The sequence below is a fragment of the Neospora caninum genome, chromosome VIIa, assembly GCF_000208865.1.
Source record: "Neospora caninum Liverpool complete genome, chromosome VIIa".
NCBI lineage: Eukaryota > Apicomplexa > Conoidasida > Eucoccidiorida > Sarcocystidae > Neospora > Neospora caninum.
The window spans coordinates 1,785,183-1,800,687 of NC_018393.1; the positions used below are offsets into that span (position 1 = coordinate 1,785,183).

The 15,505-nt window shown below is 53.0% G+C and overlaps 2 protein-coding genes across 2 annotated transcripts; both read left to right on the forward strand.

Annotated features, from left to right (window-relative positions):
* Positions 1-1,353: 1,353 nt before the first annotated feature.
* On the forward strand, positions 1,354-8,310 carry NCLIV_021320 (conserved hypothetical protein; the record flags this gene model as incomplete). Its single annotated transcript, XM_003882327.1, has 10 exons — positions 1,354-2,220; positions 2,562-2,855; positions 3,109-3,184; positions 3,533-3,586; positions 3,901-3,972; positions 4,416-4,556; positions 5,140-5,288; positions 6,001-6,156; positions 6,891-7,069; positions 7,875-8,310. The coding sequence occupies 10 exons, from the start codon at positions 1,354-1,356 to the stop codon at positions 8,308-8,310; spliced, it is 2,424 nt and encodes an 807-aa protein (XP_003882376.1).
* A 2,702-nt stretch (positions 8,311-11,012) lies between these two features.
* NCLIV_021330 (putative vitamin K epoxide reductase complex subunit 1) lies at positions 11,013-13,936 on the forward strand (the record flags this gene model as incomplete). The annotated part of the gene is made up of 5 exons (XM_003882328.1): positions 11,013-11,165; positions 11,639-11,726; positions 12,190-12,278; positions 12,887-12,964; positions 13,802-13,936. 5 exons carry the CDS (start codon positions 11,013-11,015, stop codon positions 13,934-13,936), a joined length of 543 nt encoding a protein of 180 aa, XP_003882377.1.
* Positions 13,937-15,505: the final 1,569 nt, after the last annotated feature.

Sequence of the window (15,505 nt, forward strand, 5' to 3'; positions counted from 1 at the left end):
TATCTCTTGGCGCCCCAAACGAATTCTGCGCTGAGCCTAGCCGCCCCGTCTGTGTTGTGTATCGCAAGGCGCCCCCATCAGCCACATCGGCGACTTTTCCAGGAGGGTTCGGTACGAAAATATCCGTTTCGTTGATTTATTCACTTGGACCTGGAGCGGTCGGGAACTGCTTTCCTGTTCTTTTGTATTTCCGCGTTTTCCCGCTCCGTCCCGCCTTCTCCCTCCTTCGCCTTCTGTTCCCTGGTGTCACACTGCGCAGGAAAAACCAGAAACCTCGCCGCGGTGTAGGGACACCTGCCGATTGGCCGGGCCGGTTCCCTTCTCACTCAGCGCGCTCCCTTCTTCCTTGTAAATAGGAAGCAGTTTCTTTCTGTCGCCACCTTCAGAATGCCGCGCCTCGTGCCGTGTCGAGGCTGCATGCCCTACGGGAATTCTCCCGCTTCTCTACGTCGTGTGTTACCCTCGCAACCGACACAGTGCCTCCGTTCGGGCTCGTCTCCCGTCCTCTCTCTGAGAGGACATGCGTCCACTGTCGGCAGCCTCTGTCACTCGCTCAGGATACGAACAGATGATCCGAAAGTGTCGCGTTTCCCGGTCTCCGAGTTTCCCAAGGGGAGGCTGTGTATTCACACGTCGTCTCTCTCAGCCGGCTTTCCCGGGCGCTCGCCGGTGGGACCTGGTAGGCGTCCCCAGTCGTCCTCCTGGGTTCCCGGACAACGCGCCGCGCTTGTGTCTCGGCGCCTTTCTTCCTCTTCTCAGAGGCGACCTGGCCAGTCTGCCAGCGGAGCCTCGGCAGCCGTGTCCTCGAGGCCACAAGCCTCTGCTCTCCGCAACCCCGTCTCCTCTTCTGCTCCGTCCCCTTCCCCTTCTGTAGATCCTCTGTTTCCGTCGTCTTCCTCTCCGTCTTACCTGCCGTCTGCATCTAGCTGGATGCCCACATTCGCAGTTCATCCACGCCCTGAGTTCTCTCCTGTTCCGGGAATGAACTCAGTGCTTCCTACCCCTCCTCTGCCTCCGTCCGGTTCCGCGGCCTCGCCTTCGTCTATCGCCTCGTCTCCATCTTCCGCGTACGCCTCTTCTCCCTTCCCCTTTTCTGCGTCGCCGTCAGTTCCTGGCCCTTTGGCCTCCCCCTCTGCTCCCCGGCCTCCCCCTCCGCCATCGATGCCGGTTGGTTCCGCTCTCGCTCCGCCTGCAGGCGGCGCTCCTCCGCCTCCCTTTCGTCCTCGTCCTCCGCCCGTCCCACACGCCCCGGCTGCTTTTCACGCTTCTTCGGTAGGCCTCGAGACAGAGCAGCAACCGACAGCGACGCAGGTTTTGCGAGGCGCGCCTTCTCATCCGGGACTTTCTCCACGCATGCCCGCTCGCGCTGGCTCGCCCTGGCCTCCCGCAGCGGGTCTCCGTCCTTCCTCGCGCCCCGCACCTCCCGCTCCGCCCGCCGCCCCTTCTCTCCCTTTCTACGGCTACGGCTATCACCCGCCGCCTGCCTACGAGGAGACAAGTTCTGAAGAGAGCGCCTGCTTCCACGCTTCTTTGGAAAGTGGCGGGTCTCTCTATCTCGCTGGTTCCTCCGCCACGCACCTCGCTGGGTCTTCGTCGCAGCACGCCTCTGAGGAGCTGCATATTCAGCGGATTCATCGAGACGTGTCTGGGCGATCTCTCCCTGCTCCGGTCCTCGTGGGGCACCTCTACTCTCTCGCCTCCTTCGCAGCCAAATACACACTCGTCGCCGCGCCGCCTTCGCCTGCATCCACGTCGTTCTTCGTTCCTTCGAACTCGCTCTTGGCCCGGTACGCACCTCCGTCCTCGTCGCCAGTCGCGGCGCACGAAGCGCCGCCGTCCCTTATCTCGACCGCGGGGCTCGTCGCGGGAGCGTTGTGGGGTCTCGTGCCGGAGCTGGAACTGACCGACGTGTCCCCGCTGCTTGACGGCATCTCCGTCCTGCTTCTCCTCCACCAGCAGCAGATCCAGAAAGGCAGACGCAAGCAGCTGGACGCTCTCGTGACTCCCAGCCCTGACGCCTCGTCGCCGGACTTGCCGGGAGACGAAAGAGCCGAGGAAGCCTTACCCACCGCCGCAGCTGGTGCCTCTCGGAGGGCGGAGTGCGACGCCGGCGCCAGTGAGGAAGGCCCCGATGCTACCGCTGGCCTTCAGCTGCGGTTAGTGGCCAGAGTGGTTCTCGACAGACTCGAAGAGCTGTTGCATCTTATGAGGGTTGATGAGGTAAGCCGTACGAGACAACAAGGCGGAGGGACGTTTTTCCCCCTAAGCGAAGCTGTGTCGGTGCCCGGGAGGGGGCGGCCGCCTCCCGGTTCCTCACGTCCGTGTGCGTGAGTTCGCGAGCAGTCGTGCGTCCTACGGTGCGCTCTTCGGCCTCTGCTCCGTGACTGAGCAAGAGAGTACCACAGGAGACAGATCGGCCGATCGAGAGGAGGCGATTCACCGCTGGGCATGGTCTCCACTTTTCAGGGTGTGTCCCCGGGCGTGGCTTTTTGCCTTCCTGGTCAGTCAACGCTCGGTGAGGGGTATCTCCCCTTGTGCATGCATTCTCGCGCCCCCTTCAGGTGTCCCGAGCAGCTTGGCAGGCCGCGTGCGTCCTTCCCCCTTCCGTCGTCTCCCCCTTTTTCTTCTACGCCGTCGACCTTCGGATGGGAGACGCCATCTGTCTCCTTGCGTCCGAAGGCCCCAACAACCCGGATCTCTTTGATCAGCTCCTCCCGCTCCGGTCGACGGCGAAAGGGCCAGTCGGTCGCCCCGCGAGTCTTTCGGCGGAGACTAGGAGTGAAGACGAGGGCGAGAAGGCGCGTGAAAGACTCACCTCTCTCGCTCGAGTTCTCCACCCCTTTGCGGCGAAACCGGTACAATGACGGGGCGGTGGGACAGCGGCGCGATGGGGACGGGAAGCCCTCGTGGGCAGAGGAACCTGGACGAGCGACAAATTCGAGCGACGGCTACTTGCGGGCATTAAGTGCTCCGCAGGACAATGCAGAGGGGGGGAAAGACAGCCTGGAAGAAACCGGTGCGAGTGAGGTTTTGCGAGCTTGCGTCGTCGCCACTGCAGCTAGCTCAGACCGCCGCGTCGCTCTCTGGGTGCGTGTGTCTCCTGCTCAGCTGATCAACAAAGTTTCGTTTCTCCGAAGCGCGCCGATGCTGCAAGTGGTGACCCGCCTTCTCGAGGCGACCAACGGTGAGACGCCGACAGATTCGCGCAGCCACTGCTTTTTCCCTGGTGCAGGCAGTTGCGTAATCCGACGTCGCTGCGGAATGCGCCAGGACTCGAGGATTTTGGAAAACAGCGCGGCAGGAGTCTTCGTCAAAGGACCGTTTGTGCGCCCCACCCTAGCAGGGACAAACGACTGGTCTTGTCTGTACGGAGGGGACATGCCTGTCGCCCCACCCTAGCAGGGACAAACGAGTAGTCTTGTCTGTACGGAGGGGACATGCATGTCACTCGAGAACCGTGAACCGTCGTGCTACGAGAAAGGGCTTTACTGGTTTTTGCCTTCGACGCCTGTTTCTCTCTTGTGTTTCGCAGAGTCGGACCCGGACACGCTCGTCCGACTTCTCCATCTTTTCGGGAACTCTGTCCGTGAGTCGCTCTCCAGACAAATGCGTGGAAGAGCAGAAACTGTGAAGTAGGGAAAGTCGAACAGGTTGGAGTCGACTTCTCTCCGCATTCGATGCTTGCGTTTGTTTACCTCCTGGTTTCCGGTTCTCTCCGTTAGTCGACAACGACAACGCATGCTGCTCACTTTCAACTGTCCATCTTAATTCTGCCCTCTTGTGATGCGGCAACAGGCGTGTTCTTCGTGCTTCCTGGTGCATGTTCCTGCGGTGTCTTGTCTCTTTTGCACCCGATTCGGCTGTTCCCGTATCTCTGTGCTCTTTTTGATCTCTCACCAGAGGCGCGATGGTTGATCACCTCGATCTTGTCACGATTGAATGTTGAAGGAGACGCCGATCTTCCAGATTCAGGTCAGTTCTCCTCTCTCGTTACCCGGTTCAGGCTCCAGAGGTAACATTTCTAGGTAGGGGCGTTAGAAAGAAGACGGCAGTCTTCTCTCCCCACCTGCGCGCTGCTGCCGTGTCTCTTTGCTGTGCTAGAACGACCCTCCCAGATAGGTCCTCCCGTGTTGCCTATCCCCTCGGAACGGGGAATTGCTTCTTTAGGGCGTGCATGTGACGCTTGAGGTGGGGGCACTGGAGGGTGGCGCGACGATCTCTGCGGCGATGAATTGCTCCTTTATCTCTCCGCCGTCTCGCGTCCCATTACTGGGTTTCATAAGAACGGTCACGTTGCGGCTAAACAAGAGATGAGGCTCTCTTGCGCGCTCGCTCTCTGCTTCCGACACCGTGGACGTTATTCCTCTGTCGGACGCTTTTGTTTTTGCGGGTTGCCGCGTGTGTCCTGTGCACAGTCCTCGTCGATGTCTCCATTGCTGCTGGAGGAGGCGAACTGCCACACCAGCTAACAGCGGCGTGCGTTCGGAGACTTCTCTCCCGAGCTTCCCAGGGAATGCACACTCACGCCCTGGCAGAAAGTGTGCTGGCCCTGGCAGGTAAAGAAAAGACGATCGACAGACAGACGAAAGTACTGTGCCTACTGTGCCAGCCGTCGTCAACATTCGAAGAACATATAAGATCGGTTGGTACAGAATATCAAACCTACCACTAACTAACTGAGTTAAATAATACAGGGTTGAACAGTGGGTTTGTTTCAATGACCAAGGCTGCATATATATATATATATATATGTATTATGCAAATTATGTATATGTGTGTGTACGCAACATTACCTCATTTGCATGTGGGTATATGGGAATGTCGAGGTGTAAGTACGTGGACCGGCTCACATACAAGGTCGCCGTGAGTGTCGACACCTCGACATCCCCTGCATGGTGAGCGTAAACCTTTCGCTTTCCAGGACTGGCGCGCTGTCGCTGTGCTTGGTGGATGGAAACGCGTGCCTCTGATGAGAGATTTAAAAAAAGCACAAAGATACAGGAACGGCCGAATCGGCCGCGCTGGCTTCTCTGCGGTCGAGAGAGGTGGATGAGCTGTCCATCGTCTGGGATGAAATCGCGGCCGCCTCTTGTTTGCGATCGGTTTTTTGTGCGTTAACTTGCGGTGCGTTCCTCGCAGGGCACCTGACTCTGGAGCAGCTTTTTGATCTGGCGGGCCCCATTCAAGAACGCGCCGAATTTTTGAGCGCGAGGCAGCAAGCGGCACTTCTCCTTCTTTATTCTCAGGCGTGCGTTGCTGCAACAGATCTTCTTCGAGTGCTTGAGACCGTAAGTGTGCCGTGGACCGCTCCCTACTGCGACGCTTTCCTGTCGTGGTTTTCTCGGAGTTACCCCGGCATGCCGCCGTCGCGCTCGGTCCGCTTCTTCAGTCCCTCTGTATGCTGGCGTGTGGTGAGGGCTTTGGGGGCGTGTCGACGGCTCTTCCGTTTTTTTACTTGTTCATCGTGTGCTGATCTTTAATCATCTCCCGCATGTTTGGCTCCTTGGCGCCCGTCTTGGTTTCACGACGCGCACCTTTTCGCCGTCCTTCTGGTCCCGTCGATGTGTCTATTCGTCGTCTGCTGTCACGGCCAGATGTCGTCTTTCCCATCCTCCACGTGTTCTTAGTTTTTGTCCGAGCGAATTCTTCGTGTTTCGCACTACGGAGGCTCGGATGTCCCTCAAGCAGATCGCTCTCTTCGCGCGATCCGAGAGGGACGCGAGTGTAGCCTCGGCCCAGTAGTGGGAGTTCTGTCAGTTCTCTCGAGAGCCTAGAGGGCCGTCGCGTTTGCTGGTGCAGCTGGCTGCCACGGCTCAATCGGCAAGACAACGGGTGGCGCCACGGGCCAGGATTCCCGCGTTCTGTGCCACAAGCGTGTCGACAAGATAACGAAGATCCCACTCAGGCTGATTTGAAGGGGATTTATCTCTGGACCCAATCGACCAGTTCGCTGACTACATGGGCTCCGGTCCGTCAATATCCATGTGGTCTTGCGCGCAGCATTTGCTTGCATCTATGGACACCCTCCCCGTAGACCTCTTCGCCCGGACAGCTCTTGCCTTCTCCATGAGCACCTCCGTCTCCCTTCTGACAGTGAACAAAATTGCGCAGACTCTTCAGGGCCACGCGCTCGCCAATACGATTTCCCCAGAACGGGTCAGCTCTTCAGCTTCTTCCGCCGTATCTGCGATCAGCCCGTGGAGACGTGGATCCAAATAGAAACCTAACAACAAGTGTTTAAGCGCCTCTATATAGAGAGAGATAACGATGTTCAGAGGCAGTACTGTAATTGAAGCGATGTGGACTGTGCGTTCTGAGAGAACAAAGTTGAGGATGCGTCAAAGCCGTAATCATAGTGGTGTTTGCGTAGAGTCTGGGTTTCTCGCAATTGGTGGATCGGCGCGTTTCTTCCTTCGCTCGATGTTCGTTGAAGATCCGCCCTGCCAGTGCACCCAAGAGCGCATGCGGCCGTTCCACATGTTTAAGACAACGCGTGCCATCTTGTGCGACAGCGGCGATCCATCTGGAACGTTCTCGTCTAAGTTGTCGGTGTTTTGTCGTGTGATGTATCTCATGCGAGACTGTCATCTCGAGAGACGGCCAGAGACAGGCGTACAAGTGTACCTTGCCACATACTCCAGGTTTCGTTTCTCCATGCGTGGATACAGCTGTCAGGTGACTGAACGGATATCTCACTAGCGTGATGTGCGACAATGTAACACTCTGTAATTTCCCGGGCATTGTGTCGAGGGGGGGACGTTGAAAATAGCTTACGAAACGTGGCAAAATCCGTGTGTCGAGACAGCCTATCCTAGCTCGTGTGTTACGGCGCAAATACCAGCTCATGCTTTCCTTATCTCGTCGCCGCCTCGTCTCCTGTTCCCTCGCAGCTTGTCGATGTGACACTCGCTCTGGCGGTGGCTGGACTCCAGAACCTCCGCTGCTGGGAAGCTTTTGGAGTCGCGATCCGCATCGCCGACTTTAGCTGGAAGTCTCTACCCATCCTTGCATGGATTTTTGCAATGACGGACTATCGCGAAATATCGGCATGGCAGTCCATCGCCCTTCTGTGAGCCTCAGCTTTCGGCCGAGAATCATGAGAGCGAAGAAGCGTCGGGAACGTACAACATATCGCCTTGTGTTTCACATTTCGGACACTACTTGGCTCTTCTGTATCAAGTCATTGCATTCACAGCTCATCAAAATCAGGTGGCTCGGTTCCTGGGGGCCTTTTGTTCGGTGTGTTGTCATTCGGTTCGAAAGATGCGATGTAGGGTGACTAGCATGCAGACGCGTGTTAGTCCACTGCGCTGTTCTGTCGTTCAGTCTCACGTGCTAATCTTCAAAGGGAAGGGAGCGCCTCTCCAATGTGTTTGCAACGCTTAACGGCTACCTCGGTGCAAGGGGTCGCTACGTGGCGGCACCAAGGGGTACCGTGCCGGGTGTTGTATCTCTTAACGGACACTTCATCTGAGCTGCGCGTGTGGAAGACGGGCCGGATTGGCTGAAGACGCTGTCCATTGCAAACATGTCTCTGTTCCTCTGTAGCGCCAATGAGACTGCAACGATCTGTCATGCCTCGCAAAGGCGCCTCTTGCTTCGCCTTAGGCTCCCCAGTCTCCGTGGCCCTCCGCGATTGTCAGTCTGCATGCGGCAGACACAAGGCGACCAGGCGTTCCTTCCTCTTGTAGCGAAGGAAACTGCCAGGCGTTTCGATTATCTGTTTGGGACCCACCTGTTGGCTCGGGTTTCTCTTCTTTCGCTGCTTTCGTAGTCCCCCAGCTGGAGATATATCTACCTTTAATCATCTCGTCGTTGACTGAGTGGTCAGCAAGGCTCGTTTCACGTCCGGCGCCTTTGGTTGTTTTTTTCAGAATTCCTCAATTCGCGACAGAACTCTCCATGGTGCAGCGGAGCCAATTGTACGAGGCGTTCACAGCCGCCCGTTTGATCGGCTTCTTCAATGTTCAAGAACAAGTTCCGGAGCTAACCACTAGGCTCGCGAACTGGCGGCGATATTGGATTCGCTTACGAGGTCACTCGGCGTCAGGCTCCAGAGGCGGAGGACGAACTCTTCCTGGCCGGGACGGGGCCGACGGTGAAGAAGGCGACAAGAAGCTGAACGATCAGCTGACGAGTCCTGTGCCGTACGATGCCATTTTGTACGTAGCCAGAATTCAGTGTCTACAAGGCCGGGAAACAGAGCTATATACTATTCCTTTTCTCCTTCCCAAGTACAATCTGATTTTCGAGCCACTTGATGCAACACCGATCCACCAGGTAAGTGTTCATAGATGGAAATTGGGATGAAAAGCGTCGCAGCACATCACCAGTAAACCGAATTTTGCTTTTTTGTGTCCCTGGTTTGTCCCCGATTTTTTCATTTTGCAGCCATTAGCAAGCTGTTTTCTGCGTTTAAGCGGCGCATCCGACAATTAAACTCTCTCTTGTCTTGTGCCCCTTTCTCCCTTTCTCGCACCCTGTCACGTTTCCTGCTTCTCGTTGTTTTTCTGTGTCTGTTTCCCTTGCGCTGAACGGCAGAAAAGTAGTCGATTGTGGCAATCTGGCTGTGCCCGTGTCCTTGAATAAGCATTTCCTTTCCCAGTCTGATTCTTTTGTGCCGCGTATATACCAGAATTTGTTGAGGCAGGCAACTTCCCTATGGAAAGCAGAGGTGCTGAAACAGAATCCCGCGTTTTTTGCCGTGCACTTGTCCGCAAGTAGGCATTTCAGGTGAGGATATTGTTCGCTAGCTCCAGGTCTTTGGAACCCCGCCGGCGGGGGTGCTTCAATTGCAGGTTGTTTGATGCGTGCCCATCTTCTGTTCAGGGAACGGGCATGAAATTGGGCGAGGTAGCGCTTCGCCACCGAGTTTGGTCTGTTATGGGGTTCAACATTTTGACCGTAATGCACTCGGAATTCCAGCAGTTTTTTGAGAACCCCTCTATACCTCAAGACCCGCAAGTATGTGAAGAAGCCAAAACCGATGGTGAAGGTGCGGAGAAGCCCTCACCACTTCAGATGGTTTTAGAAGACGGGCGAAAATTCAATGTAGGAGCAGCGGCGAATTTCCTGACATCTCGAATCGAGAATGTGGCGCGTCAGGCCTCAACTCTGGATAGCTGGCTAAGCGTGCTGAAAGGAGGCCAGCAACAGTCAGCCCCAACGGCGTCGCCTGCTCCCGTTCGCGCTTTCCCCTCCATGTCGCTGTAGAGGAAAGTTCTCTCTTGAATGCCGCATGCGATGGTATGGCAGTGGTCAAGGCAGAAGGCGGGATTCCAACGCACGGAGTTGTGAAGCCGGTTATCGATATGTCCACGTTTTATATTCGTGCGATTGATGTGGGAGGAAGGGCTACGCAGGCTTAGATGGAGAAGGCGTGCGATGCTATCACAAATCGCAACCCGGAAGCCTATGATGTGTCTGCGCCGGTCGGGAGGGTTGTTGGAAGTGAATAACGAAAGACAGGGAAAGGTGAAGGCGGTGTCTCCTCTGGCTCTGTATTCGTCCGATGCTGGAGCTGTCTTCGATTCGATTGAGACTGCGGTCATTAACACTTGACGCAGCAGCAGGATGTGGAGCGATGCCCGGTGTAATGCAACCTGCAGCTGCGGGGCCTATGGCTCCTTCATTCAGCACTGGGATGGCCAGGTCACTGCTTTCACTGAATACCTAAAAAGTTGCAATAGTTTTATATATTTGTGGTCAACGCTATAGCAGTGTGTACCGAAATCGAACAGGATGTGTAGATTACCTAGCACCTACTCGACATTAGTACTCCTCTGGCCTTGAACCCTGGCCAGACTGTTAAGTGTCTCACATGAACTGAAGGCTACCTACGCACAAATGCTGAAATCGTAGCCAACATGCATGCCAGTCTAACGCGTGTGATCATGTGTGGTTGTTCCAGCCTTTCTCTACGCAACTACGTTTTTTCAATATGAGTGCGCGAATCGGTTTGCCAAATTACTGAGGAGCACCAGCGGCATGACGGACCTCGAGGCTGACGGCTAAACGCTGTCATTTTGCTTGTCACCGAGGAACGCAGGTTTATCCTGAGAGAGATGCATGACTCAGCTCAGAATAGTTAGTAGTCCACAGTGATTCAGCCAAAATGGGACTGGCAGGTGTCGATTGTGTGTCGTACGGCACTATTAATGCGCTTCGTCATATCCCTTCTCCCGCCCCTGCTCAAAAACTCTTCCGCAAGTTGCCCGAATATGCATTCCCCCACATTGTACATACAATTGCCGTGATGTTTCACACTATATGGTCTGCCTCTACAGGTTGTGGGTACATCTCTTGAAAGTGTGATTTATTTCCGATAGGTTGGATTAGCAAATTGGATTATCATCCGGATGTTGTTGCTACCTAACGGTTAATGGAAAATTTCGGACTCCTAAATGATGCGGGCAACCTAGGCGCTCGGGCCCTTAACCTAGTTCCTCCTACGAACTGCCATGGTGCTAAAAAGGCCTTACTGCGCGCATGAAGCCCGTTTCTTGGTTTTTTGAGAAGGCTAACGCCTCACGTTTTTTTTTTGTGAAGACTGGCAAGCACACCGGGGGCGACGGGCCCCCAATGTCGACACACGTTCACACAAGCATGGACGATTTGTGTGTGTAATTGACGCGGTCAAAAAGCGCACACCATGGGGATTAGTACACGGAATAAAAACCGGTTTGCCTGGACCCGCCAGGAGAGGTGAGGACTCGGGTCACGCATTTTTGAACCTTTAATGCCAAAAAGCTTTTTGACTAGCGACGCAGAATCAGCGCAGATGTCACGATAAAATCGGGGCCATGTTTTTGAGAGAAAATACGCAAGCGAACAGAGTTTAACAATTGTTGAAAATTGAAACGTAGCTCAAAAGCTCGCGGTATTATCCAAAAAGGTCGTCCCGCTCGTTCGTCTAAAGGGAAGCACATTCAATAATACACACACCCAAGCATATTACGTGCTCAAGGCTGCGTGGCTCAACAATCCTTGGTAACGCACTTTTATTTGGAAAGATGGCGTTTCTTCGTCGGAACTCTGCTATCGCACTGCTCTCACTGTGCGGTCTGGTGTTGAGCTTGTATTGCGTTCATGTCCAACAAAACGTGGAGAGGAAGATCGCTTACAAGCCATATTGCGACATTGCCCCCCACGTGATGTGCTCGAAGGTAAGCGAAAACCAGTACATGAACTTTCTTTGGCCGCGGAAAGGGGCAGAATACTTGTTTGCTGCCTTTCCCTTTGAGCTTCCGGGGGTGGCATGAGTTTGTATGCAACATTTTTAGTAATATGTCCAAATAAAAGTCTCTCTGATTCCCATTTTGAGGGACCGGGTTGTGGTCCAAAGTGACACAGGCTTTCACTGACGTAAGAATGGACCGGATGCGCTTGCTGAGAATCCGTCTAATAATGCAACCATGAGTTGTTTGTGTGTCTTACGTGAGAGGAGGATCGCTCGTTGTTACACATTGATTCCATTGTCTAAGACTGAATGGCAGCGTACCCTTAGAGAACGCTGTTGGTTCCATGTTAATTGACATGGGGGCTAACAACAGAGGCTCATCCTAGCCACTACAATTTGTCTACGTTTGAAACGTACGGTGCTGTGCTTATTTTTGTTTCTCGCTGCTCGACGTCATAGGTCGCGTTAAGCCCTTATAGCCATCTTCTTTCGCTTTCTGGACTCGCCGAGCCTCACGGACGTATGGACGTTGCCAACGGCTACCTTGGTGAGACTCGAAGCATACGTCCAATATGGCTGCTGTTAAAAAGCGGAAGCAGGGAAACTTGCACCCTACTTCTTTTGTCTTGGACGGGCCTAATCTCTGGAACGAATGGAACCTTTCGCCACGGAACACGTTGTCAAAATGCTTTTGTTTACTGAAAAAGAGATTATGTAGATGTATGTGTAGGCATGCGTTGATGCTTGTATGCATGTGCATATTCACGGGGGTCTTTGTAGGCCTGTAAATGCATGCAGGAGCATACGTTGCTTACCGCGCCTTTTGTCTGTGTCAGAAGTTTGTTTCTGGGAAACACTGCCTCAATTCCATTTTCGGTAAAGGCCCATATCAACACACCGCACTCAGACACGCGTGTATACCGCCTGAAACTCTTCGCGAGAAGAAAGATTTGTGAGGGCGTTTTTCGGGTGTACCTTCGATTATGTTCTGTTGCGTGCTGCTGCTGCAGGTGCCATCTTTTACAGCTTCATGATGACTTACCCTCTCGGAAAGCATGCGCTCAAAAACAGCTATTTTGTTGCAACGGCAACGGCTCTGGTAGGTTGTCGCTTGCATCCGACGTATGGCGGTTTGCGATGCCCATGCGTTTATTCATCTGGTATGCACGACCACGTTCAATTGAACGTGTGTGCTCACAACACATGGATCTACACGTAGGCGTTTATAACATCGTGATTTTGTATCTGTTACGTCTCTGTCATTAGTGATGTTTGCTTGCTTCGGGTTCCTTCAACAATCTCCGGCGGCAGTGCTATACATCGTCACCACAATATTTATATGCCCACGTAAATTAGGAAATAGTTATGCATGCAGAGGTGGATCTTTATGTACGTGTGCACTCATAATCATTCGGCTGCACTTATTTACGTTTGTACAGTAGACGTGTGTATACTGCTTTCATAGGTGCTGGGGCTTATGCCGGTGCACCCTCTCTGAATGTTGATTGGCTGAATACGCGGATTGGGCCCGTGGTTACAGAAACTCGAATGATTGTGTCGGAGGTTGTGTGAATAACCAAAAAGAGCTGACAAGAATGAGCTATGAAGGAATGATCGGTCTGTGTAGTTTGAGTTGATTCCAGATTGGAATTCTTCTTCAGGCACCATGGCAACATCCTTGCGTATTCGCAATGCGCCTTTTTTCAGGTTGTCTCAGGATACCTTTGCTACTTGGTGTACTCGGCTCTTTCAGTGATCTCTGTCATTTCGTTTGGTACTGCGACAGTAAGTGAAACTCTTTGCCTGTGTTGGGAGACAATGTGTACGCATACGCATATGAATTTGCGAAGAGTGTAGGTTTCTTTCTTGGCACAAAGGCCTAGTCTCGAAATGTTGTCATTGGATGAGTTATGATTGGGGTATATAGTATGATTTCCTGATTATTATAGGTAGTGCTATTCCATAAGCGACTTACATCTTATATGGTAGACTAGCTACTAACAGTTTTCTGTACTCTGAGTAAATGGTATCGAAAGGGAAGGGTGTATATCCTTGCAGGTGGTACCGGAGAGGCTTTTCAGACTCTCGTCTTCCGAGCATTTTCCAGAGCAAGTAACATTATTAGCCCTCTGAATAGCTATGCATGGGGGGACAACAGATTTACACCCGATTCTTACCCTTTTAATTCCGCGCAGTATTCTAATGCACATGGCGTACACCACTTCACAAACTTTTTTCTGATGACTGGATATTTGATTCACTGCCCATTTAGCTTTCTACCACACCTCTCCTTGGAAAGCGTCAACACTTCATTACTGTGGAACATGCATGGGGTAATCGAAGTTGATGGGATACTCCCTCAGGCTTGAGTGAAACAAGAGCCGTGTCCGCCTTTCTTTATGCTACTGAAGATCTTGTCCAATACAAGCCGCTTCTGTAACTTTCGGTCAAACGAGTGTATGCGTGCAATGGCAAAACACACTTCGGGCAGCTTTCCCAAGAACTTCATCGAGCAGCATACTAAAGGCCGACGACGCGGAACCTGTTCTCACTTTTTACCACAGCCGATAAACGGTTCATCGTTTATGTCAGGACGTGGTTTGCTTGTGATTTGCTGCGCAGATCAACGCTCTACTATTCATTTCTCTCCTTGGAGGAGACTGGGCAGACAAAGTCAGTGCAGAGATTTCAGATAGAAGAGGTCGCCTTGAAGCGGAGCCAGAAAATCGGCGACGGGAAGAGAAGAAAGTAAAATAATTCATCCTCTGAATCACCCCACCCCGGAGATGTGTTGTGTGCATTGGGACGGTCGTTTTATTTTGCCTCGCCCGTTCCAACAATTCTTGAGGCGACAAGTAAGCGCTTCGCATGCCGCGACCTTCACAGCACTGTTCCGTACGGACCGCGCTTGAGCAAAACAGAATGATGTACTGTATGAGATGAAAACGGGAAAAGGCCGTTTTTGGGACCCAGATTTGCCCCTTCTCAACGCTGAAGGCCGTCTCCAACGGTGTCACTGTTAAACCGGATTCTATCTGTCTACGCTTGTCGGTCTAGTTGCTCTGCGAGGTTCCTTGGGGCAGCTTGTGTGGTACTTTCTCACTACGGGGTTGCTTTCCGTTGATGCAGGATTTGCTTAATGTCGTGCTCTCTATTCTCTGCTGGATTCCTTCTTGCATCTTGTAATGTCGCGCTGCAGTAACGGACGATGTCTTCCAGGCTTGGTAGTTACCATCCGGAACACCTTGAATTATGCTACACAACGGTAGCGTGCACATGTTCCACGACACAACACTGAGGTGCCCTGATGATGTTGCGCATATATTTTTTGCTGGCAGATTCAAGTGGTTTAACACAGCGACTCCAGCTAAACCGGCACCGATGTACACACACGGACACACGCTGGCGTCTCGCATGCCTCACACGGTGGGGGTAGACAAGGCTCCTTTCTACGTACCGTGAACAAAAAGTACAGACTACATGTTTACCAGGGAATCAATTCGATTCGAGGGCGTGCTAGCGCCACCTTCCAGAAGAGCCCCAGAGAAAGAAATAAGAAAACGAATTACCATCTGTAGAAGAAATAATACAGATTTATATACTGAGCTCCGAGGAACAGTAGCATGGCTTTTTGGTGTCGTAAGAGCGTGAGAAGCGGAAAGCCACAGAGCAGAAGAACGGATCCAAAATACAAAAGAACCCGAAGATGGCTTCACTTGTTGGCTGTAGGTTCGAAGCCGAGCAGGTAATTCGTCTCCTCAGTCGACATCGTAGGCTCTACGTAACGCTTGAGGGATTCCGGAGCTGATGGAAAAGAACGTACTACTTGGGCAGCTGCAGTCGAACCTTGACTGTAGTAACTTACATGCAGAGCGGGGCAAGAGGCAATTGCGAGTGAAAAGTTCCTACCTGGCTCGCGCCATGCCTAACAACTGGCTCGGAGCCTACATTACGCCATAGTTCAAGGCGACCGCTATCCCGCGATGACAGACGGGGAGTTTCCCTGTCCGCAGCCAATTACAATTCAAGAAATAGTCATTGATTTCTCAAGACGAGAAAAACGCTGGACCTCTGCACATACACTGGCTGACGACACCGAGAAAAAGAGACTGTTACGGACGTTCGTGTTGCCATTGCCACAACAAAAGTGTTAACCACTTGGGGGCAACACAATGCGCTCCAAGAACAATAAATTATGGCTTTCGGAGAAGAACGTGTTTTTCAGCGCTACAACATTACTCCTGTTGGGACCGACTTCTAATGAAAAGCTGTAGGCAACACCTTTGGTGGAAAATAGGTAGGTAAAACGCACACCATTGTAACGCC